At 39.8% G+C, this 27,181-nt stretch overlaps 1 protein-coding gene across 26 annotated transcripts in view; it reads right to left on the reverse strand.

The window, feature by feature from the left end:
• The window catches only part of dlg1b (discs large MAGUK scaffold protein 1b), a 174,334-nt gene that overhangs the window by 59,944 nt on the left and 87,209 nt on the right, over window positions 1–27,181 (reverse strand). For 10 of the 26 annotated variants that reach the window (XM_049476549.1, XM_049476548.1, XM_049476555.1 and 7 more), the window contains 2 exons: window positions 1,478–1,579; window positions 837–890 (listed from right to left, as the gene is read on the reverse strand). In XM_049476549.1, the coding sequence (XP_049332506.1) occupies window positions 837–890; window positions 1,478–1,579 (156 nt within the window). Of the gene's footprint in view, window positions 1–399; window positions 406–836; window positions 891–1,108; window positions 1,358–1,477; window positions 1,580–2,094; window positions 2,104–10,629; window positions 11,789–17,814; window positions 18,782–21,099; window positions 21,445–26,931; window positions 27,040–27,181 lie in introns of those variants that run through there. The other 16 variants (XM_049476554.1, XM_022678664.2, XM_049476557.1 and 13 more) reach the window with 11 other exon arrangements.

The raw sequence follows: 27,181 nt of genomic DNA on the forward strand, positions 1-27,181 counted from the left end.
AAAGCAGCATAAAGTTATCCAAAAGCAGTGTGTAAGACTGGTGGAAGAGAACATGATGCCAAGATGCATAAAACTGTGATTAAAAATCATGATTATTTCACCAAATATTGATTTCTGAACTCTTAAAACTCTTTATGAATATGAACTTGTTTTCTTTGCATGGTTCGAGATTTTTGTTATTTCAGCCATTTCTCATTTTCTGCAAAAAAAATGCTCTAAATGACAATTTTGTCTGTAGTTTATAGAATAAAACAACAATGCTCATTTTACTCAAACATAAACCTATAAATAGCAAAATCAGAGAAACTGATTCAGAAACTAAAGTGGTCTCTTTAATCTTTTCCATAGCTTTATAATGGGAAATGAGAAGTTTGATTTTTTAGTTTTTTTGCTAAAAACAGTTGGTGATATATAGCAAAAAAAAAAAAAAAAAAAAATCACACTGTGTGATCACAAAATCTGTCCCGTATAATTTATTTTACTTTAATTCTGGATATATGGAGATATTTATTATTTAGTGCATTATTATTAGTATCATGACATTCTGGATCATTGACTCGAAATTCTTGTATTTTTTTAATATTAGGGGTGTGCCATATCATATCGTCTCATTTCATATTTTCATTTTTTTTGCAGTAGAATATTCTTAAAATATCATCATATCGCCATATCATAAGAATCATTATCGTAAAACTGCCATTAAAAATATCATTATACTATTTATAGAGGGCAATATCGCCCACCCCTATTAGAGACACTTATTATAAAAAGTGCATCTTAATCAGCATCGTTTTTAAATATATTATTAATATATAACAGAAATCGCAGGTACTCACGTATGGGGCTGAATCCAGACTCTCTGTATTCACCACAACAGGGGGTGGATTTGCCTGCAAAACAGAATCATCCAATTAGACATCCCTTCGTTAAAGCACGCTTTCAATCAACCAATCAAATGCCACCTTGATTTTTAGACGCTATAAACTACCGCTGGCCTCCAGCGCCTTTCAGTCGAAGGTGTTTAAACTTACTCTCCTCATGACGCCACACACACCAGCACCGGCACTCACACAGGATTAAGGCAGAGCGCCTGGGAATACGTACGTACTTCGCATGTTACGCTGCAGAATATGCAGTGCTGGAGCATGAATGCTGCTACTTCTCAAAATAGACAAAATTAAATCCTTTTTTTTTACTCTCTCTCTTTCTCTCTCTCTTTTTATCTCTCTCTTTTCCGCCGAGGGCTGTCCACTTGGCACACAGACGCCGAGTTTCACTGAAGGGGAGGTGAGTGGCACTCCAGCCCATTCTCTCTCTCGTGGGCCAGTAATCTCTCCAGCCCCATCAAAAGAGCAGTGGATCAGCGGCAAATGACCAACAGAAAAAGAAGGGAGGGGGAAAAGGAGAAAAGGGAGGGGGGGAAGAGAAGTGAAGGAAATGAGGGAAAAACGAGGAGAAAACACACAAAAAAAAGGACCTGTGACGTCGGTGGAGGGATGACGGCGGTCTCCGCAGGGACGGGCGAGATTGGGATCACAGGGATTATGGTGGGAGCAGAGGGTGGGGCAGCATCTGTCTGCTGAACAATAGCATGAAGGGGGGGGAGAGGTCAGGTCACATACATAAATACATACATATACAACAGCAGTGCATGATGATGGGGGAGGAGGAGAAATGTAAAGAGTGTGTTTATAGGGTAAATCCCAGTTTATGTGTATAAAATGCTACTCTGAACAGGTTGTGTATAAAAAATGGCAATGCTCAGGGGTCCAAGCACCAAATGGAAGAACATTAATGTGTGTGTTTGTGTGTTTGTGTGAGTGTAAGTGTGTGTTACATACATCATGTGTGTATTTCCTACTTTGCAGCAAAACAGACTTACTGGGTTGTATATATGTAGAAAGGCAATGCTTAGGGGTCCAAGCACTGAAATGGAATTGTGTCGTAAAGTACGGGTGTGCGTGCATGCTAGTATTTGTATATATGTATGTGTGTACATATGTATGTGTGTGTGTGTGTGTTAGTGTGTGTTACGTCCCAGTAAAAGTGTATCCGCATCTGTACATTGCCATGTGTGTATTTTCTACTGTGCACTGGAACAGTCTAAATAGTTTTTTAGTAATCGAGTTCTCTACTGAAAAATCGATTCGATTAATCGAGTAATCGGATAAAATCTTAAAATAAGAGATTTTATAAAATAAGACAATTAAATTCACAACATACATTTCCACACTGCAAACACAAATAGAAATAAATAAAACACAAAATAGGCATAAATAACACAAGTAATAATTTAATAATTAATAATTTAATAAATTAAGTTAAATTATTTCAACTTAGAATTTCTTGTAAGTTTAAATATAGCGCATTAATCAATAATAAAGGCATAAACACTGCCTTTATGTAGTGCGTCTTAGCTTAATTAAAATATAGTAAATTCATGGTCGTGTATTCCGGGCAGTGTAACTTTATCTTGCTAAATTTAACATGTATTTATTGTTTATATTCTGAACTCCACAGAGCTGTGTTTTTACTGATTACATAAAGCCTGTATTAAGTCTAGAATATGTCTCAGTTGTAATAAACTAGCCACACACACACAATAGACAATATTAATAATAATTAGTACTCCACAGCGCTGCTGTTATGTTATTAAGGGACATTAATGTTAATCTCATTGATTTGTTATAAGTTAAATTTTCGCTCTCTCTGCTCCAAAAACCTCCGCCTCCTCCACTTCCTGCTTCCTGTGCGCGGGGTGACGTAGTGCTAAGCGCTCTGTTTCACAGTAAAAGTCTGCGCTAAATTCAGTGCTCTGTGTTTTAAAGTTGATTAAATGATTTCTCAAGGCACAGAAAATTAATCGATCAATTTCTTAATTCAAGTAACTTGAATTACTCGAGTGATTGTTTCACCCCTAGATGTGTGTACAGAGAATGGCAATGCTTAGGGGCCCAAGTACCAAAAATAAATAAAGTTGGACTGTACGAGTGTGTGTGTGTGTGTGTGTGTGTGTGTGTGTGTTACATCCCAGTACACGTGTATCTGTTTCTGTACATTACCATGTGTGTGTTTCCTTCTCTGCAGTGGAACAGTCTGAACAGGTTGTGTGTGATGAGGGTGCATGCTAATATTTGTGCGTGTTTTGGTGGCATGAAGATCGTTGTTAGCACTAAATGGAAGAACATCAGTGTGTGTGCGCGTGTGTGTGTGTGTGTGTGGGCGTTAGTTGCATCCCAGTATGTGCATTTATACCTGTCCAATGCCATGTGTGTAGGCCAGAGTGCCAATGTTTAGGGGCCCAAGCACCAAAATGAAAGAACATCAGAATGAATGTGTGTGTGTGTATGCAAATATTTGTGAGTGTGTGTGTGTGTGTGTTTTAAATCCAAGTACAGATGTATTTGTTAGTGAAAAAAAAGTGTCACGTGTGCATTTCGCAAAGTTACTTGTGTAGAGAAACAATCTGAATAGCTTTTTAACATAGAAAATGGCAATTCATAGGGGTCCAAGCACCCAATGGAATAACAAAAATGTGAGTGCGTGTGTGTGTGTGTGTGTGTGTGTGTGTGTGTGTGTGTGTGTGTGTGTGCGCGCAAAACAAAAAATATATATAAAACATATATTATCAGCTGCGCCGTTAAATAAGCCGCAGTGTTCAAAGCATGTAAAATAATTAGCAGCTCATAGCCCAGAAATTACATTATACACACAACAGCAATGCACAAGCAGAGACTGTAAAAAAAGATGGACGCCGTGTCGCCGTTCCCATTCATTCAATGAAAATGAAGCCAAAATCTTCCTCCATGTTGGCGATCCTGATACCCGAGTCTGTAGAGCGCAGTAGAGACCAGAGGAGGGAGAAAGACTGTGGCGAGCAGCCTACTCATTTAAATAAACCCGCCCCTGAGGGCTGCCTCGAGGTCACAGGCTGCAGAGCGGAGTGGAGCGGAGCTGACGGTCTGTTATTGGTCCCGCCCATAACCAGCCCTTTTACAATAATCACACCTGTTTTGAATAGAGCTGAATAACGTTTTTAAAAACGAATTCTGTGGGGATATAAAAATTTGACAATATAAGCAGAGGTTACACTAGCTGTTACATTTAAATAATGGAGGTAGAATTACAGTATATTAGAAAAAAAAAACGTGATTGAAAGTTGTCTGTTTTGCCATTGAAACCTATGGGGATGGGTAGAGTTACACAGCTTTCTGAAACCGAACAGCAGGGGGCGCCCGACCTGTGGTGGCTTCACTTTTGAGAGACGATGCTCTGTCCAGCTATATACAGTCTATGTGCATAAGGGGTCCAAGCACTAATAGCCAGAGTGAGTTAGTGAATAAGTGAGTGTGTATGATGTGGTAAGTAAAGTGCACTGTTTAGAGTACAGTAGTGAATAGTCATGAATGGTGGGGGGTAGTAGAAGTAAAGAGTATGGTTGTTGGATGAGCCGTTGAAGATAATTGTAGTTTTGGATGCACTTTTGGCACAGAGTTTACATCCAAACACATCCAAACACAGCGCACTAATGCACGAGTACTTGTGCCAAGTCCAGAAATAGAACATCTAAATGTTCTGCTCATTCAGAGCACAGACATAATCCACAGAAAATCAACTGATGACTGATGTTTCTGCTCAGAGAGGAAACTGATTCTAAAAACTTCAGTAGTGAAAATGCTGGAGCGGCACGGTGTGATATAGGTTAGTGAGCAGCCTCTTAGCATCTTGCTGTACATTAGGGGGGGGAGGGGTGGGGGGAGGGGTGGAGCTTGAACCAATTCGCACAAAGCAGATGTCCATAATTCATAATGACTGCCGAATATCCTCAGGGATCCCTCAGAGGTGTTCACTATTCCACTAACCCTCTCCTCCTTTTATTTCCACTTCAATTACAACTCATAACAACCCATCAATTAACATCTCCTTCATTTAGAGACATGCAAAATGTATTTAAACACATACAGGTATTAGAAAAATGAAACACATCAAAAAGAACTTAAATGATTAAAAAATCAATACTATTTAGACCCGGCGTCCACGTGTGTGGACGTCACATTCTGGGTTGTCTAGACCACAACACACAATTTTGCTCTACAAGGGCTTGGTGTCCTCTTATGTGGACATTATACTGTCACCTAGTGGTGGCGGAAGAGTTTAATATGTTACAGTTTTTCGTACATTTTGTTCAGAAAATGTTTATGTTTCTTACTTTTACACGTTTCTACATTTGTTTTGCACGCACAAAAAAAATGCTGCTGTGTTCAGGCACAAAATAAATGTTTTACACATTACTAATTGCAACCTCATTGTGTTCTATTAAAATATAAAACTAACGTCCTCATATGTGGACAGATCTTTTTTTTTTTTTCAGAAACTACATCCTGTAAAGAAGATCATTCTTTTTATCGTTTTTACACTAATCAGGTGCCAATTAGCCCAAATAGCAAAGAGAAGAAAAAAAAAAAACGCATGCCATGCAAAGAATTCGGGTCTTGGGAGGCTAAATATTAAAATTTATAAATATATAAGTTTTTGGCCAAAGCCAAAGCTGAACAAAACAAAACCTTTTAATAATAGTGCATGTAAAAACATTGTAACTATTGGTGAAATAAATGTTGCTATAGATTTAGTAATTTAGTTATTACACAGGTGTCAACATAAATTTTGTACTAGTTAGTTGTGTATAAACTTTTGTTTCTTCAACAATTCTTGTCCGATATTGAATTAGAGCTGTGATTGTTTTTGATTACCGTATTTTTTGGACTACTTCTTAAAATCCTTCAACTTTCCCAAAAATCATCAGTGTGCCTTATAATCACGTGTAAGGAGGTTTTAATGAGCAGTAAAGCCACTCTGCTGAAGTACAGAGTTATACAGGAGTTTCAGTGAAGTTTCTCCAGCACTGAGACTGGAGCAGTATTAGCATTAGCCACTAACCACGCTAAGGGCTAGCTCTTTTTCCATTCAGAGGTGAGTATTATCAGCCTGTAGCCTGCTGCTAACCTCGGCTAGCACTGCTAGAGCAGAATTTGCATTACCCGCTAACCGTGCTAAGCGCTAGCTGTTTCGGTGTTTAAAGCTGAGTATATTTCTGTAATTGTAATTAACCTGTAACAACGCACCGCTAAATACTTTAGCAGCAGGTATAATGTTATAACATGAATTGTTTACATTTACATTTACATTTATGGTATTTAGCAGACGCCCTTATCCAGAGCGACTTACAACAGTGCTTCAAAGTTACTTAAGATATCCAAAGCTAGTTTGTAGACTAGGATCAAGAGATACATAGAGCTTAATCATGTTAAGAACCCTAGGAACCTTTTTTTTTTTTTTTTATTAGTTTAGGAACTCTTTGAAAATATGTGTCTTCAGTCGACGTTTGAAGACCGTGAGTGACTCTGCTGTTCTGACATCCAGTGGAAGTTCATTCCACCACCTTGGTCCTTCAGCACAGAGAAGAGTCTGGATGTCTGTTTTCTGTGAGTTTTGAGTGATGGAGGTTCGAGCCGAGCCGTACTGGAAGCTCTAAGAGCTCTTGGTTCAGATCTGGCTTTGACCATCGCCATCAGGTATGAAGGTGCTGGTCCGTTTTTTGCCTTGTAGGCCAGCGTCAGGGTTTTGAATCCGATGCGGGCGGCAACAGGAAGCCAGTGGAGGGAACGCAGCAAAGGAGTCACATGACTGAACTTCGGAAGATTGAAGACGAGTCGTGCTGCCGCTGATTCTGAATTAATTGTAGTGGTTTGGTGGATCGCAGTGGAAGACCAGCCAGTAGAGAGTTGCAGTAGTCAAGTCTTGATATGACAAGAGACTGCACAAGCACCTGAGTGGCATCCTGAGACAGAAACGGTCGAATTCTTTGGATGTTGTACAGGAGAAATCTGCATGACCGAGTCAGATTTGCAGTTTATTGTTAATATGTAACTAGGTGTAACAGTTATTAAAGAAACTTCTTACAAAGTAGGACTCGATTATTAAGTACTGAACACAGATTTGGAAGGTTATCATTCATTTTGTCACAGGTACCCAGCAGTTGTCGGAAAATGACGTGGCCAGAAAAAAAAAAAAAACATAGAAAACCTACTATACCACTCTGTTATATCCCAAAATTTTTTGGTTCACCTCTACTCAGAAATGCTGCTGCTTTACTATTAAAATTACAAAATTGTCCTAGTCCTAGTTTCCCTTCCCACTCCACATTAGACCTATAATTGTAAAAGTAATCGCTCTGAATGGATTTAACCCAACAAACAAACACAATAGGAAAAGAAAGAACCAGCCAGTTCTTTTGAACACAGTTTCTGACAACATTAGCTTACATACAAAACCCATTTAAACCAAGCCGTGGAGTCCACAAGACCTCTGAAGATATGCTGTGGATTCTGGTACCAAGAATAACCTTAGCTACGTAGGTTGTAGATGTCCATCCTTGGAGTACTTTTGGTAGATACTGTCCACTTCATACCAGAAACACTATACCCAGCACCTTTTAGCTTCCCTAGGACTTTGCAAAGGTCATGGGAAATAAAACTAGCTTCTGGGCTATGATATTTGTCATGTCAGCATATTATACTTTAGGGGAAAAAATTTTAAGATGGCTGGGCTACTGCACAATAAAATATATAGTACATTACATTACATTACATTACATTTGGCAGAGGCTTTTGTCCAAAGCGACTTACAATAGTCAAGTACAATGTAAAAAAAGTTTAAAGGTAAAACATCTTTGGATAGGGATAAAAGGAGGTCAAAGGGGAATAATAGGATAGAGGAGTGAAGGAGGGGAAGAAGGAAATGAGGTTAGAAGTAGTTAGTGTGTTAGAGGGGTTAGGAGAGTAACAGCTCTTTGAAGAGCTCAGTCTTCAGGAGTGTATTAAAGATAGCGAGAGATTCTCCTGATCTGGTAGTGGAAGGTAGTTAGTTAGAGGGGTTAGGAGAGTAAGTGCTCTTTGAAGAGCTCAGTCTTCAGGAGTTTATTAAAGATAGCGAGAGATTCTCCTGATCTGGTAGTAGAAGGTAGTTAGTTAGAGGTGTTAAGAGAGTAGGTGCTCTTTGAAGAGCTCTGTCTTCAGGAGTTTATTAAAGATAGCGAGAGATTCTCCTGATCTGGTAGTGGAAGGTAGTTTGTTCCACCATTGGGGAACTCTGTATGAGAACAGTCTGGATTGCTTTGTGTGAATGTTTGGCAAAGCGAGGCGACGTTCATTGGAGGAGCGCAGCGGCCGGGAGGTAGCGTAAGCCTTCAGGAGCAAGTGCAGGTAGGAAGGAGCTGTTCTGTCATCACCTTGTAGGCGATTGTAAGAGCAAACAATCCACCAACCAACTTAACTACTCTTTTTCCTACCAAAAACAGATTTATAATCGTCAAGATGTGCTTGCTACATGACTCTTTTCGAGTGAAATGTTGCAAAACACATTATATAGCTACATGGACAACTAGATATATTAAGTTTTCCTTATCTTCCTAAAATAGTCCCTCCCAAGCTTTTTCAAACAAAATGTAGCATAACTTCGAAAAACAAGTCCTAAGAAACCAAAGCTTTACAATATTTAAGATGCTCTTGACATATGCAAAACAACTTTTTCAGTCCTTTCCAAGCTTCAGAATATAGCCCTTGCCATTCGCACGTTTAAACAAAATGTAGCAAAACACATAACTCAGCTAGTTTTTCTCACAAAAAAAGTCCTTAAAATCAAAGTGTCTCAATCGACAACTTAACCTTACCATATGCATATTTTCAAGAGAAACCTGGGCCCTGAGAAACTCGACCCTGTTGGAAATCCTTTCCCATGGGATGGTCACTAACAAAGCATAACAACTTTTGCTTATCTTCCAAAAAATAAACTTTCTGAAGCTTCCAAATCTAGGACTAGCCATTGTCATTCACACCCTTTTTTTAAACAAAACGTAGCAAAACCCATGTCTAGAAAATCTGAAGATTCCCAATGCATGACTTGCAATTTCGATATGTACCTTTTCATCAAGCAACAATGTAGCAAAACACATTACACAATTACGCAAATAAACAGCTAGTTTTTCTTCCCAAAACAAGTCCTTCCAAAGCTTCCAAATCCACTGCCATTTGCACCTTTTTCAAGCAAAATGCAGAAAAACAGCAAAACCCAGAAAATCTGAAGCTTCTCAATGCATGACTTGCCATTCCCAGACACACCGTTTCCAGCAGTAATGTAGCAAAATGCATTACAGCTAGTTTTTCTTCCAAAAACAAGTACTTCCAAAGCTTCCAAATCTAGGAATAGCCATTTCTATTTACAGTTTTTCAAGCAAAATGTAGCAAAACACAAGCCCAGAAAATCTGAGGCTTCCGAATGCATGACTTGCCATTCAAGCAGCAATACAGCAAAACACATTACTCAGTTATGCAAATAAACAGCTAGTTTATCCTCCAAAAACAAGTCTTTTCAAAGCTTCCACTTCTAGGATTAGCCATTGCCATTTGCACATTTTCAAGCAAAAAGTAGCAAAACAGCAAAATGAGTCCACAAGTCCAGAACATATGAAGCTTCCCAAATAATGACTTGCCATTCTAATATGCACCTTTTCAAGCAAAAAACATTACTCAGTTACTCAAACAAACAGCTAGTTTTTCTTCCAAAAACAAGTACTTCCAAAGCTTTAGCCATTTCTATTTACAGTTTTTTAAGCAAAATGTAGCAAAACACAAGCCCAGAAAATCTAAAGCCTCCCAATGAATGACTTGCCATTCTAATATGCACCTTTTCAAGCAACAATGAAGCAAAACTCATTTACGCAAACAAACAGCTAGTTTTTCTTCTAAAAACAAGCCTTTCCAAAGTTCCACATCTAGAATTAGCCATTGCCATTTGCATCTTTTCACGCAAAACAGCACAATCCAGAAAATCTGAAGATTCCCAATGCATGACTTGCAATTTAGATACGTACCTTTTCAAGCAACAATGTAGCAAAACATATTACTCAGCTATTGCAAAGGAAAAGCTATTCTTTCTTCCAAAAACAAGAAGCAAAACTGTAGCAAACAGCAAAACACAAGTCCAGAAAATCTGAAGTTTTCCAAAGCATTACTTGCCATTCTGATACGCACCTTTTCAAGCAACTATGTGGCAAAAAACATTACTCAGTTACTCAAACAAAAAGCTATTTTTTCTTACAAAAACAAGTCCTGAAAATGATCCCGAAGCTTCTTCTCATACGCACCTTTTCAAGAGAAACCTGGCCCCTGAGCAACTCAACCCTGCCGGAGAACTTATCCCCTTTTTTTAAACAAAACGTAGCAAAACAAGTCCAGAAAATCGGAAGATTCCCAATGCATGACTTGCAATTTAGATACGCACCTTTTCAAGCAACAATGTAGCCAAATACATTACTTAGTTATGCAAACAAAAAGCTATTTTTTTCTTCCCAAAACAAGTAGAAAAACGCAGCAAAACAGCAAAATACAAGTACAGAAAATGTGAAGCTTACCAATGCCTTATTTGCAATTCCAATACGCACCTTTCTAAGCAATAATGTAGCAGAATATTTTTCTTATGCAATGTAAAAAAAAAACAGCTAGTTTTTCTTTCAAAAGCAAGTATTGAGAATCCAAAGCCTCCCAAAGCCTGACTCGCTCTTCTCATACGCACCTTATCCACAGAAATCTGTGCCCTGAGTAACTCGCCCCTGCCGGAGAACCTTTCTCCTGGGACGGTGACTTTGGCCGTACTTTTGGTGGGACTCTTCTTCACGCTGTCCCTCAGGTTCAGGAACTTGGCCTTGGTCTTGGCGGCGTTGGCCGGCAGGGTGCAGGAGGTGTAGAAGACTGGATGAGGCTGGGAAACCTGCTGCCGGAGGGGAACCCTGGCAGGTTGAAGGATGTTCTTCTTTTCCGGGAGCCCCCGGTGGTCTGCGCCAGCGTCCGTCCTCTGGCAGGTGTAGTCGGGGTTGGAGTAGTAGGTGGTCATGCTTGGAGGTTAGATGAGCTCACCATCGAAAGACGAGAAATGAGGGATGAAAGATGACAGGCGGATGATAGAAGTGATGCTGCAGGATATTTATCCTCTCTGAGGGAGGATTCCCGCGCTCCCTGGCAACAAATAGGCAGGAGAATCCAATCGGGTTTCTCAGACTTCAGCTTCTTCTATCGCTGATGTGTTTTTTGTGTGTAGCGTGGGATGCGAGGCGCCAACACACACACATATACACATACACACACACACATACAGACACACACACACACTCCCACCGTCTAGCATTCTGTCTCTCGCTTGTTCGCTCTCGCGCTCGCTTGATCTCCTCGCGTTCTCATGCCAATTAGCGAGCTCCAATGGGCACAGCCAACAAGAGCAGAGGGGCTTTTTCCTGGCATGAATAATCAATGCTGAGCTCGAATTCGCAAACACCAAAGCCAGCGTGCCTCCGCAGCGGCAGCCAACGCTCTGAGCCGCAGAGCTGAAGAACTGTTCAGCATACGCCCCTTTCCGGATGCTGCCGTTGCCGCTTAGCAACCTTTTTACCAACCTTTTTTCCGAGAGTTGCCCAAACCCTGCTGACATCTATTACTCCGTTATTTGGCTCATCTGACGATTGATCTTTCCTTGATCTCTACCTCATTAACAAGGCCTTCTCGAATCAAATCAGGCTAAATTAGAGACAGACGATCCGAAGACTGAACACTAGCATTTCCATAAACGCAAAAGATGCAGTAGTATAAATTCTGGAGATAATGCCGTATCATCAGTAATATGCCACTGAGCAAAAGAGCAAGCCCAAAGCTTATGGAGACAGATGGTTGAGGCTGTTCCTACAGCTTTCTACTGTAGATGCATCCAAAATAAAAATAAAAAAGATGTTACAAAGGGTTCTCTAAGAGCAATGGAGCCAACTTGTAAGTAACAAGACATGTAAAAGAGAGCCATTCATTGAAAATATGAACCTGTACATCAGATTTTATCGTTCTAACATTAAAAAGGTCCATAGGAGAAAAAGAAATAAAAATTATATTTTTAAAAAATATATATAAATATATATATAATTTATATATAATGTATATAAATTATATATAAATGATTTTTTCTACGCTTGTCATGATACATTTGTGGATAATTTATTGTCACAGACATTATTTCAATGTATGATACTATGGAACTGACTACTTTGTTCCAAGGATATATACTGACAAAATAATTGTGGCATAACAAATGAATTACTTCCTTTTTAGTCAAAATAAAGGGTTGAATGCATTGGAATTAGAATAAAAATGTACGTCACAAACAACTGCTATAGCATATAAAAATGATCTTAGCTTAAAACTCTTATTTTTTTTTGTTATCACACGAAATTGTTATGCCTGCAATTTATTTGTTAATCAGCCCTCTTTGTTAAGTGGCAATAACAGGCAATATTGATGTCAGCAAAAATGAGTGTGATCGTGTCCAAACGTATATTTTGTATGTAATATTCTATGGCACGTCTCAAAAAGCTAAAAGGGTTCTTTGCAGAAACATTATTTTTGACTCAATTTCACCCCAGCAATTTAACCTCTACAAAATGATTAAAACATATGTTAGTAGTGTTTACGTAATGTTTATGAATGTATCAATATTTGTTGTTTATTAGTTGAACTTTCAGTGGTTCTTTACTTACTACAAGTATGAAAGTACAAGTATACAAATACTTTTATTGTTAAAGATTATTCATTTTAAATCATAGTGACCTCAATATTAATCTTTAATATTTTTTATTAGGTGGCAAATATTGCGCTACATATTGTGCAACCCATAGTTATACACACAATGTATTTTCTGGTCTATTTTCATAAATAAGGCACACTGGATTATATGGTGCATTATGCAACACTAGTAAGGAACAGGGGTGTCACCATGTTTTACTTTCAATTTAGCAGGTCTCACTGCTGGGTGGTGGCGGTGGGGGTAACTAAGCTAAGTAAAGCTACACAGATTTCTAGCTTGAAAAAAACAAAAATTATTTGGGTGAGTAAAGCGCTTCTGTTTGTTTAAATTAAGCTTAGATTTACAGATTTTCACTAAGGCTGGGTGCAGCAGCATTAGCATTAGTGGCTAACCACTAGTCCTAGCCATGGTTAGTGGCTAACGTCGCCTAACAGTGCTACACTGAGGAACCCTGATTGTTCTGGTAAGACGGGGCGATACTAGAAAGTCCTGTATAATGCTGTATTTCAGCAGAGTGGCTTTACTGCTCCCTAATATCCGACTGATTTTTTGGGAAAAAGAATTTTAAGTGTGCCTTATAGTACAAACAATACGGTGTATTACAAACAAACGAGTGCTTTATAATATCATCAGACACCCACTATAATCCCTACACCAGTACACCCAAACATCATCTAAACATTCGATAACAGCCTGAAATTTACCCATCAAATGCAAATTATTTGATGGACAATTGTCTGCAGATATACAAGCAAGTATTTTGCTAAGAGCATCTCAGCTTAATCAGTTCAAACCATCTTAAATCAGCTAACAGAACTAACCCTGCGTTCACACTGGAAAGCGACAAAGCGACAGGCGACCATTCATTTCCTATGGCAGGGCGCGATTTGTCGCCGCGACACGCGAGAGGCGACAAAGCGACAGAGCGACAGAGCGACAAGCGACACGGAGATGAATTTTTCTCAACTCTATGCAAATGAGTTATGACGCGGTGAAGCGACATTCTAACCCGATTGGCTCCTAGCTTTTCTTTGGACCAATCACAAACAAGGCGGTTCGACGTCCTCTGAATTTCTAGTTTCTTTCCCGGTTCTTTCTGTTGAACGGGGTGGACCCACATCAGTCTGTGGGAACGGCTGCGTTTCCAGCGCAGTTAAATCACAGAAACGCACAAGAGTCCAGCAAGTTTGGGAGTTATAGCTGGAGAATAAAGTGGCCAAGTGATTCCTTTTTTGTGCCTTTTTTCTTGTCGGAGGCTGGACCATGATAAACGCGGGCGTTGAGCTTGACACGCCCACAAGTGACAAACGCTGGGCGACACAAGCGACTCGTCGCGTTCCAGTGTGAACGCAGGGTAAGCTTTGTTTTTCCGAAGATAGTGGCCCTATCCCATTTCACCCTTTGGCCCTACCTCTTACCCTGTGCCGATTCTTGTCAGGCTGGAGGGGTAGGTTAGGGGAAGAGATAGGGGTTGTTAGCCCTTCATACAGAGATTTTTCAGATACAAACTTTTAACTAAGGGGTACGAGAATCACTGGTAAGATGACAACACAAAGTGAAAATTAGCACTTTTATATGACAAGAGTTTAATGTGTAGTTTCAGTGGTTTATGGCCCGATTCTTTCTTAACAAGCATAAAAAATAAATTGCTAGTAGTTCATCTCAGTAGCTAGCAAGTTAGCTAACTTTTCTGTTCCACCTTAAATGGTGCAACAGAAGGTAGAAAATGTATAAAAGAACTAATTACTTCCAAGTAAAAAGCTTTTAAAGGTTTAGTACTTAAGATAATGAATGCATTGGAATTAGAATAAAGTACTTTACAAAAGCAGACAATTTCTTTTTAATTATTATTATTTTTTCTTAACAAGCATAACAAATAAATTGCTAGCAATTTGTATCAGTAGCTAGCTAGCTAAATTTACTATTCCTCCTTAAATGGTGCAGCAGACGGCAGGGGCTGTATCATTTAAGGCGGAACGGAAAAATAAAATAAAATAAAAGCTAACTAAGCTATCTAATAAAGCTAATTTCAGCTCCCCATTACAGAGGATTAAGGATTGGATGATAATAATTAATTTCTACACAATCTCCCCCCTTTTTCTGAAGACATAATAAAATAAACCCTAAAGTTAACTAGTTATCCACCACCAGCAGCAGCTAGAACTTTTTAGCGTCCTGATGCTTAAAGGGTTGTCCCAATTCTTAGAGGGAGGATTTCACCTCTTCCTTTTATAACTCTGTTCCACCAAGAGGAAGGGTTATACTCGAAAATAAGGGGTAGGGGTAAGTGGTAGGGCCAAGGGGGGAAATGGGATTGGGCCTTAGTCAGGTGGTACTAATCTTAAGTGTTTTTCTTCTCCATCATCGTGTTACTCTAACCTTCTAAGCACAATTAAAATCCATCAAAACTGGGCTTTTTCCAGAACTGCACTCAGAGCTATTTACTACACTTCAAACAGATCGCCGTCATTATCTCTACAGCGCATTAGCTATTAGATAATCAGAGGACGTTAGCGAGGAACGCTACGAGGAACGCAACCTCGCTTTCGTCCACGCTATCCTGACAGATGGCTCGTCACTGTGTGGATGCAAGAGGTCTTTACATCGAGTAAATTATGAACAGAGGGATAAATAATACAGGCATGGCCGAGATTGCACAGACACGACGGCTCGATCGGCCTATTGGATTGGAGAGCTGTAAGTGGATTTGGATTTGACGAGGGTATGGAAAACAGGGTGAAACGGGGGCGCCTCACCATCCTAAACCTGATGTAATTCTTAAAAATCTATTTGTGCATGACAGGCAGGTTCGAATTTAACATCACTGAGGGAAATACGCAAATTTGGAACAAATATTTTAAGCAACCAGCTGTAATTTATACATAGAGCACTAAAAAAAAACATGTATACCAACTGCAACAGTGGTTAAACCCACAGTAAGAGGCTATAAATCTAAATTTGCTAGGATTTAGTCAGGATTAGAATCAACCCCGGCTCCAGACTGGTGAACAACTCTGTGAAAAATGCAATTCCATTGCCCTCTACTGGACAAAACATTGAGTAACATGCAATAAAATAAGTGGGGACAGTGAAAAATTAGCTAAAAAACAAACAAAATGAGTGGTTTTAAACCTGCTACAATAACTACAAGATCCCTGCATCCATCACCGACATCTTTACCTCTTTATTATGCACATATTACGTAGATATAGATGAAGACCTTGATGTTACATAATGATTTAACAAGGGTAAGCTTAAAAATATACAGCTCTGGAAAAAAAATGAAGAGAGCACTTCAGTTTCTGAATCAGTTTCTCTGATTTTGCTATTTATAGGTTTATGTTTGATTAAAATGAACATTGTTGTTTTATTCTATAAACTACAGACAAAATTTCTCCCAAATTCCAAGAAAAAAAATTATAATTTAGAGCATTGAATTACAGAAAATGAGAAATCGCTGAAATAACAAAAAAAAAAGTTGCAGAGCTTCTTTTTTTGCAAAGAAAACCCTGTTTTTTCAAAATTTTTATGCATCATTCTTGGCATCATGTTCTCCTCCACCAGTCTTACACACTGCTTTTGGATACGTTTATGCCTTTACTCCTGGTTTTCAATTTGGAGAAATCAAAGAAACTCATCATTTTTAAGTGGTCTCTTTTATGGATTTTAACTTGATTGAGTTGAATATATTTTTTTAAAAAGTGACCATAAATATTACATAAATATATAAATACTAGTGGATACCATTTTTCTGCTTAAATACTTATAAATGACCCCTATTATTACTGCAAATTAATGCTCACACACTTACACAACTGTCAATTAATAGGGAGATTCAACCAGCATGGTTTATATACATTATAATGCTAATGTTATTGCAACTTGCTGGTACTGTTACCATTGTCATCATAATTATATCATTGATTTATTTTTGATATTCTTAAAGGCAATAGCTAAATAAATCTCTTTGCTCTTTACAAAGGGGTGAAAATGCATTATAATGTTAATTTTATATCTTTAAAGCTACTGATATTCTAATCTTAGCATAATAAAAAACATGTTTTCTAATGCTCAAGCATAAAGCTTAATACTGACAATATTTATAACCAGTAAAACTGCATAAAAATATATAAAAATTATAAAATTGCTCAAATCTATTTTGATTCTTAGGTGGAATATTGTTAAACATATCATGCAATAATTAACTTATCTGTTAAAAAAAGGTTCTTGAAATGCTTATTTGTGTGATGCCATAAAGGAACCACTTTTTTGAAGAGCCATTAAGTAAAGGTTGTAAATGGCTTTTTATAACTGTCACCAACTAACAGTCTGAAATATCTGTCAAATCAAACTTAGCTGTGGGAAAGAAAATAAGCGAACATTTATTGCTATTTATAGGTATATGTTTGAATAAAATTAATACTGATGTTTTATTCTTTAAACTACGAAAAACATTCCACCCAAATTCCAAATAAAAATATTGATGCATTTAGATGCAGAGCTTTCAGACCTCAAATAATGCAAAAAAAAAGTTCATATTCATAAAGTAGTTTTAAGAGTTCAGAAATCAATATTTGGTGGAATAACCCTGGTGGTTTTTAATCACAGTTTTCATGCTTCATCTTGGCATCATGTTCTCCCCCACCAGTCTTACACACTGCTTTTGGATAACTTTATGCTGCTTTACTCCTGATGCAAAAATTCAAGCAGTTCAGTTTGGTGGTTTCATGGCTTGTGATCATCCATCTTCCTCTTGATTATATTCCAGAGGTTATTTATTGTCATATTTAAGTGGTCTCTTTTTTTTCTAGAGCTTTATATATAAATCTGTCAAACTCAGATAATGACAAAAATTGGGAATCAATGCATATAAAACCTAGTTTTAATCTTCTACCAAGATCATCCCAATCTATATGTCTTACTCTGCAACCTGAGTGCAAACTCAACTTTCTAGTTCAACCTCTAAGAACCATGCAATTACATATTAAAACAACATAAGCAACAAAATATTAAGCTAACAAATCACTAAACATGAATGAAAGCAGCACAGGAAACACATCGCCTTGACCCCTTTCCAGATTGTACCTCCACAGCTGGCACAACTGGCAACTCACAGTAGTCCTGCCCAGCTGACCTTACCTGGCCGGCTCCTGCTGCGACACAGTTGGTGAAGGCATTGAGTCGAGCAAGGACAGCCAGAACATGGCGCCAGCGGGATTGGCTGCTTTCACCAGGCTCTTCAGAAGAGCTGTGCATGGACCAGTGGCGAAGTCTGGGTCCGACGGAGCCGTGGGCCGAGCTGGTGCTCCCACCTCGACTCCCCCTGGAGTACAAGGTGTTCCCACCAAAGATGTAGTTCATCACCAACGGACAGGCTCCACTCCGAAGCGTGGCACTGCCAGGGATGGAAACGCAAATCTTGAGCGAGAGAGAGAGAGTGCCTTTCCGAGCGATTTCCTCAATTATGAGAGTGGCTTCCTGCGTTGGGCTGTATCTGGTGGTTTCATCTGTGCAGCGTCCTCATGACCCCGGGGCACTTCAGTCACTCCCTCACGCCCACCAAGCCACCAAGTCACCAAGCCAGGCCGCACCCAGTGGGACGACGGGGAGAACTGATTCCAAGCGAAAGGCAAAGAAGAAATGTATATTTTTAAAAAATCTGTGCAAGGATCTCTGCTGCCTTATCCAACAACAATGTTCCATAAATAGTAAGTGACTGCAAGATAAAAGATATCAGATATAGAAATCCAGAGATAGAACTCAAACTGGACAAATCAGGGGCTCACATAATCTTCCCTCTGTTGCTCTTGTGGTAATTCTGTTGTTTGGCATCAGTGTCATCAATCAAACGATACATTTGAGAGCTGGGAATTGAATTACAGCAGGCTGCTCAATTCCTCACTGTGTTGAGCTCAACAGAAGAAGTTCTTTGTCCGGAGGCCAAATGGCCAAATAATCAAAATTAATCCAATCCAAGCAGACTCAACCTCTTGTTTCATCACAAGCCATGGAGAGATTCCTTGGAGACAACTATCCAGAATAAAGAGTAGAGACCAACAGAGAAAAATATGTCCAAAATGTAAAAAAAAGAAAAAAGGCAAGAAAATTAAGTCCAAACATTGATACTAGGATTATCCTGACTGTTAATGCGATACTACGAGTTTGTTATAACACCCTTAGGACTATAAAACGCGCCCAATCTTCTCCGGCTCTGCTCCAAGGGACCATTCCAGTTAGAAGCTTCCTGAGATGTGCCACAGGTGTCGGATGAGTCGGGTAATTTTGCCACCAGGCTCCGCTCCCGCTCCTGTGGGAGCTAGAGCCATAGCAACCGCTTGCACATCTAAGAGAGCCAGCAGGATTTCCCATGCAGGTTCCGCTCTCCTGGTCCGTACCAGACGCCATAGTAAACAAGCCCCTCAGCTTCATCTGCTGACATGTTCATTAGTGCACAGGGTGGCAGGAAAAACAAACAAAAAAAACATTCCCACCGCAAAATTGGAACAGTTAGTATTGGATCAGCGTCAGTGTGGATATGAGTGATCAGAGAAGATTAGCCATCGTTATGCAGATTTTCAGGATTTATGGGTGGCACAGAACAATTCCTTAATGCCTTAACAAATAGAACAAGTGGAACAAGTGGCCATCTTCAATCTTCAATTTCACCTTAACTATCGATTCAGAGATGGCAATCCCAAATGAGTGTCAAGCATCAATACCAATATCAAGGCAGACGACAGATATGGCAGGACATCAATAATACATTCCCAATTACCCCTGAACGCACTGTGTGCATGTCTAATGAGTACCCTGCGAAAGCCATTTAGAGCCTCATCTCAGAGCTAAGCCGTCCTGTCCATCACCTTCTTGCTAATTGACCATTAGGCCACTGCACACTGCAGTGCTGAACGGCACAGGGGCATCAACCAAGACAGGAAGCGGCAAAGGATGTACAGAAATACCTGGCTATAAAACTTAATGCTGGGCTGGCCTTTTTTTAAGGTCGGCTAAATCGCTTCTGCAACAGACCTTTTAGCCGACAAACTAGATCACCAATCAATGCCAGCCAGGGTCAAGACCTTTGACTGATGGTCACCGGCTGAAAAAGGTGTTGTCAGGACCTGTAGATATCGTCTGGATAATGCCTGCCACTGCTTCAGCATGTGTTCTGTAGGTTTTCGTGACAGAATATACCATATGAGAGGGGAGGAGCCATCACTGATCAACCTCCTCATGTTGCCTGCAGTGTGACCCATCAGTTACCCCTCATCGAGAAGCCAAATCTACATTAATCCATCTACATACTGACAGCTTGTACAAAAACTCGACAACTGATCTACTCAGGTCAGTAAAAAAAAAAAAAAAAAGGGAGTCTCAAGTCTCAGGAGGGCCTAATGAGCTCGGGAGTTTTCCAATGGATCTCAAAACAAGAGAAAGTTAAAAAAAGAAAATACTTTGCAGAAAATGTTTTGGGCAATGCAAGACAAGACCAAAGACCACCCAAGTCTAACTAAGCACAGGTATACAAGCTTTAAGATGCCTGCCTTGGTGCAAAAAGGACAGCAATTCACATATATTCACTAAAATTTGTGTCGTTCTTGAAACAATTAAACCTGACGTGTGTCCGATTCACTGCTGAAGCTTGGTACATGCATGTCTCTCTCTCTCTTTATGTCTCTGTGTGTGTGTGTCTCTGTGTCTGTGTGTGTGTGTGTGTGTATATATAAAAGACTGCGAGCACTGCTGCATGACATGAGCACGCAGGTTGCCAGGCAGCAGGGGGAAGAGGTATGTGCTTCTACGTTTTCCCATTTTCCCGTTTTCCCATTAGAGCGCACAGACATGCCGGACATCGCGGACGATCCGCTGCAATAAAACTCTCTCTTCCCGTTCCCTGCACTGCACTCACCGCTCACTCAATAACCCTCACGGTACGTCTCATTCCTAACATCGTAAAGGGGAAGCTTTCTGATCACGGTCTTTGCCTTTCCACAGGCAATGACGTACTTGAAATGACGCACCTCTGCTCCATCAATGCACGACTACCAGCTACCAGCCCTTACTGGCAATCACGTGCCTCATCTGCCTTCGCCACATCGGGGAAAACAAGTGTTCTTATCAATAAATCAAACCAGCGTGGCAGGGAGGGAAGCACTGGAGTCCTGGATGGATGCAACAGATAGCGACTAGGACGGCGCACACAGCGATTAGTGATCAGCGATTAGTGATCAGCGATCAGTGATCAGCAATCATAACAAGGAAACTCCGCACATGTGTGTTTTTGCATGTGTGTTGTAAGCCTGCAGAACCTTAAAGAGAGGTCCTATATATATGTTAGATTGTGGATGCTGTAGAGATGCCATCACTGCCGCCCCCCCCACGCCCCTCGCTCTGGTCTCCCTTGCAGCAGCGTTTCAGACTTACCAACAAGTGCAGGTGAAGCCTCTTGGTCCTCCTCAGGGTGCCCATAATGCGCCGGCCCATCTTTTTGGCGTACCACACTGAGTTGAGCATGGTGGGCCAGGGTTCGGGCGAGCGTGGTTATGTGTGTGTGTGTGTGTGTGTGTGAGTATATTTATATATGTATAAATATATATATATGTGTGTGTGTATAAGCTCTCAGCAGCCCAACCTACGCAGGCATCTCTCAGGAATTTCTCTCTCGCGCGCTCTCTACACGTAGGTAGTCTCTGCACGATGCGCGAGCGAGCGACGAAAACATGCCTCACAGGTTATGTGAACCTGTGACGAGCGGCAGGAAAATAGCGAGAGAGAGATAAAAAGAGAGAGAGAGAAATAAAGAGAGAGAGAGAAATAGAGAGAGAGGAAGGCAGCTTCTGTCTGACGCACAGTGCTGCAGGGAGGGAGAGAGAGAGAGAGAGAGCAAGCGAGAGAGCAAGAAAGTGAGAGAGAGAGAGAGACACTGAGGTTTTCACAATCTCTGCATCCCTTACAACACACGCTGCTGCTGCTACTGCTTCATTCACCCTCCTGCCTCTCTCTCGCGCTCATGCTCGCTTTTTCTTTCTCTCTCTCTCTCGCAAGCTCCAGCACTCTCGCGCCGTCTCCCTGTGTGCTGCGCTGTGTGGCGCAGGGCTATGAGCTCAGGGCAGAGCAGGTGCCTCCGTCTGCCTCTTCCAGCTCCAAAATGAGTCAGCAGGATGCCGAGAGGCTTCCGTCGGACCTCGCTCGCTCACTCACTCACTCACTTATTCGACTGCCTGCTTACTCACTCTCTCTCATTCTCTCTTATTCTATCTCTCTCTCTCTCTCTTTCTCTTTCGCTAGCTCTTCCTCTCTCTCTCTCGGTCTCTCTCTTTCTCTCCTGACACAGCCAATTCTGTCCACTTCAGTGATGTTGCACTCTCTCCCCTCTCTCTCTCTCTGTTTCGCTGTCTCTCTCTCTCTCTTTCTTTAGTCTTTTCTCTCTCTCTCTCTCTCTCTCTCTCTCGCCCCCTCTCTACCCCTCTGTGGAAAACAAAAAAGAAAAACAACCGCAGTATCCAAGAGACACCCCACGAACAAATCACGTCCTCCTCTTCTCAATAATCGCCCGACCTCCCTCTTCCCCTTTCCTCAAATCCCGGTCAGAAACGTACGTCCAGGCTCTGGAGGAATTTTCTGCGATCCCACGTACGAAGCCGCCCGTCACCTCCGTTCTCGACACAACCCCTTGACAATTCCCCTTTCTGATGCTTTCTCCAACCAGGGCTCTATCTATCCCCTCAACTTCATGACCACAAAAAAAAGAGAGGAGGGAGACGTAACGAGGTTGACGTCACTGACGGGAAACGGGGGGCGGCTCAAGGCTGATCATTTGTACCAGAGAGAGAGAGACAGATTGAATGACTTAATGACATGAATGCACGAACTCGGAAGGATCATATATGTACAAACATTTCTAACTACGGTAGAAAAACAAACAACTTCAGAGGACTTTGCTGAAGATACCAGATACCCTGTACCTTCATCGAGGTAGTGTTCGTAAACAGAGCAGAAAGAAACAAGAACAATTCTAGCAGCCGACTTTAAATGGTAAACTTTACCATCATCAGAACATGTACAGAACATTTAGCATTTATTTATAGTAGAAAATAATCTAAAGAACACAGTTATACAGCTCTGAGACCACTCAAAAATGATGAGTTTCTCTGATTTTGCCAAATTGAAAACCTCTGGAATATAATCAAGAGGAAGATGGATGATCAAGACATGACAAGCCATCAAACCACCAAGCTGAACTGCTGGATTTTTTTTTTTTAGCACCAGGAGTAAAGCAGCATAAAGTAAATCCACTAAAAGCAGTGTGTAAGACCGGTGGAGAAGAACATGCCAAGGGTTATTGATTATTATACCTAATATTGATTTCTGAACTCTTAAAACTTTATGAATATGAACTTGTTGTTTTCTTTGCAATATTTGAGGTCTGAAAGCTCTGCATCTTTTTTGTTATGTCAGCAAATAAATGCTCTAAATGACTACCTATAGTTGGAATTTGGGAGAAATGTTGTCTGTAGTTTATAGAATAAAACATCAATGTTCATTTTACTCAAACATAAACCTATAAATAGCGAAATCAGAGAAACTGATTCAGAAACTGATGTGGTCTCTTAATATTTTTTTTCAGAGCTGTATATTTATAGTACAAAAAGACAACCAGCGCTTTTCCACCAAAATAACTTTTCGGACTTATAAAAACTGTGGTGTTTTCAGCTAACCAGCCCACGCTTTTGCCAGTTTTATTGGAACTGTCAAAACGTCACATCATACATCATTAACAGAGGGCGTCGCACAGTGGCATTAAACAAAAGAGCCTAGTATTCTTTGGTTCCCACTGCAAACGAAAGTTCCTGGTTTCTGAACCTACTTTTTAAGCCTCCTGTTATGTTCTGGGTAAAATTGACCCGGCTTGAAGTTCGAGAATCAAAAAAAAAAAAATGTTAAAAGTATTTTTTTTTTTTATCAGTATGAAACAACTTCTGCTTGTCTTAATTAGCATAATCAACATATAATATGAACATGGTTCATCTCAAATATACCTAAACCTAAAACAAAATTGCAATGTTATATTTCAATGTTTAATGTAAAACTACCGTTTTACATGTTGCCCTTTCAAAAGTAATAAAGTAGGGAAACATAAAAAAAAAGGCTGAACACATATTTTTTTAGTGGTGTCAATCGATTAAAAAACATAATCCGATTAATCACAACAAAATTCTGTGATTAACTGTGATTATTCGCATTGCGATTGATCACATTCGTTTTTCTTCAGACGCAAATTTTTATAGTGAATATTTAATTGTAAATCAAAGAATAAATGCAATTATATTTATATTAGTGGTGTCAATTAAAATAATAGTATATACTTGTATGTTTGAGAGGAGATAAAATCAACTTTGGGTGCTGGAATAAAGAATGCATGATAGAGAGAGAGAGAAATAAAGCTCTCTGACCGGGTCTGAGCTGGAAGTTCAAAGCGTGCCGTTCAATCGCTCAGCCAGAAAATTGTTCAGATCGGTGCGTTGGGCAGGGATGGGGCAGATTACGGCGGAGGTAGGGGGATAGTTTGGTGCCTTAATTGACTTGCTTTAAAAAAAAAAATCCAATTAACATTAAAAGCATGCATTAACGCTTTAACGTTGACAGCCCTAGTATTTTTTATGAAAAACGAGTGAATTATCCTAATTAAACCACTACCTGTTAGAGAGAAGGAACACTATTGCACTAAATATTGATTATATTGATAGCATAATTAGCTATGGAGTTAGTAATGAAACGTTCACACTGCTTGTTAGGACTTTTTCAGATATTTTTTGCATAATTAAACATGTCGCGGGTCAATATGACCCGGGAACACACCGGGTGTTCTGACAAATGAACATAATAGGAGAGTTAAGTAGGTGGGAACACGTTGAACCAGTTTCACATTGGTGGAAAAGAGCTAAAGGTGTCACAAGAAGTTACTTCCCAGCATATTGATGTCCCATATTGACAACATTAATTTATTCTCATGCAGCGGAGAAGCAACATGTGCTTCAGTGCACGTCAACATGTGTTGACGGCCAATGACATCAACTACCAACTACTACAAGGACATCCCAACGTCTACATATGTACCATACGAACATACATCACCTGCACCTGTTTAACCAGGTATATAGACCTAACAATATCATGCAAGTCCATATCATGAAGATCGCAAGATCCCACATAAACACCAATAATAATAGCAATAAAGATCAAAGTACACAGGGTAGATATCGAGTCATGCATGTTGGGAACTGGACCATCTAGCTTGGACCCAAAGTCTTCATCTGCATTGATGTGCTTGGGTCCATAACTATAAATATACATATATATATATATATATATATATATATATAAGACATATAACACTGTAAAACATGATGTCTGACCACCACTGACAAGTATATGATGAAAGCATAATATTGGACAGGTTTAAATGTCTTTTTTGGATCATTTTCAAACAATTAAAAGGTATAAGAAAATAGATGTTTCCTTATTTTAGGAATTCTACAGGATTTATGTCTTGTATAAGGCAATGGAATATTATGGAATAATGGAATAATAATGCAATATTACTAAACATCACTGTCTGAAGATTGTAGAACAATTAGGTGATTTTAGAAACCTAGGTTATGTCTAAACATTATGAGTTGATTCTCAGATAAGGATTAAGCCTAGCCTTAAACTACATAGCATTTAAAATAAAAAAAAGCCTTTAAAGATTTTACATTCCAAGGAAAATATAGTCTTTAAATTGATAAGGCCTGAAAAACAGGGATTATGCATAAAGAAGGGAGATTCTCCAATGAAAGAGATGTGTAATCTAGGATTAGGATTAGGCCCTGTTTGGGAAATCAAGCTTTTTGGAATTGCACTGGAATTGTAGTCCAAGATTACATTGAATGCATGTCCAAAAATGTGGCTTTAAAATAAGTTTTCACACTTCTGGTTTAAAATTTAGTGGAAAATACTAATGGCTACAAAGCTACTATAAAATTATGAACAAATTACAGGCTTTCAAACAGATCCTACACTGTTAAAAAAACACATTAACTAAAGACATTAATTGGTAAAAAAAAACATCTTTTAGCTCTTTTTTAACCTTATAAAGAAAGGTTATTTAAGGAACCATCGATAAGTCATTTTAAGTAAAATGAAAGTCTTTAAAATTTAAAATCTATAGAAGCTAGTAATTAAATATTGTTAAATATTGAACAGCCCTGCTTGGAGAAATCAAGCATTCGAGTAGATTAGTAGAAGGTTAGTTCCAGAACTAGCTTTAATCTAAACCTAGAGACAAAGTAAAGCTTTAAATGGGGAGCTACCACTGGCACTGCATTGGCACTGAGATCTAAAAGCCAATGACTGCAGAAAACATTGACTAAGCAACAAGCATTATTATATAAGACCTATTGGTACTTTTGGTACGCAGTGTGGGCAGTGTGCTGGAAAGTCCTGCTGGAAAATGAAATCCACATCTCTATAAAAGTTGTCAGTAGCAGAGGGAAGCTGTAAGATATGAAGTGCTGTAAGATTTTGTGGGAAAACAAAACTGCACTGACTTTAGACTTGATAATAAAACACAGTGGATCAACACCAGCAGATGACAGACATGTCTCTCCAAACCATCACTGATTGGTGGAAACTTCACTCTAGACCTCGAGCAGTTTGGACTGTGTGTCTCTCCACTCTTCCTCCAGACTCTGCTCCCTTGATTTACAAATAAAATGTAAAATTTACTGATGATCAGTGATGGTTTGGAGAGACGTGTCATCTGCTGGTGTTGATCCACTGTGTTTTATTATCAAGTCTAAAGTCAGATGGAGATGCGGATTTCATTTTCCAGCAGGAATTGGCACTCTGCCCACACTGCCAAAAGTACCAATTCATCTTTATAATATTCAAACTTTGAGTTTCACATTTTGTTATTTTTCCGCAGTCATTGTAAGAACTACTCAACTACTCAAGTCTATTAGTCACTAATGACGTCAAACAGCCTAACAGGCTTTTAGCGTACTGTTACTCAACACCACACTGCACCAGTGATGACCAGGTGATGACCAGGTGATGACCAGGTGATGCCCAGTCGACCGGACCACCACTGACCAACAGCGACATGACGACACACAGGACCGCACTGAACGACTACAGCACACACACACACAGGTTGATGGCAGCTGCCAGTTCCCATGTAGGTGGGAGATGCCGGGTGGGGTTCAAGGCTGTTACCTGGATGGTCATGGGGCTTTGAGGGTAGAGGGAGGCGGGGGTGGGGGGAGGGCTGTCCTCGCTCCCCACCGTGGGCGGCCCGTCGAAGATGCATTCCAGCGACTCAACCTACAGGGAGGGGGCAACTCAGCTTACTCCAACACACAGTGCAACCGGTAGACGTTCAGAAAAAACAACAGCAACAGCAGTAGAGGAGCTCAGAGTAGAGAGAAAGAGATCATTACAGCAGCAGACACTGAGAGAAAGAGAG

The sequence above is a fragment of the Astyanax mexicanus genome, chromosome 4, assembly GCF_023375975.1.
Source record: "Astyanax mexicanus isolate ESR-SI-001 chromosome 4, AstMex3_surface, whole genome shotgun sequence".
Classification (NCBI taxonomy): Eukaryota; Metazoa; Chordata; class Actinopteri; order Characiformes; family Acestrorhamphidae; genus Astyanax; species Astyanax mexicanus.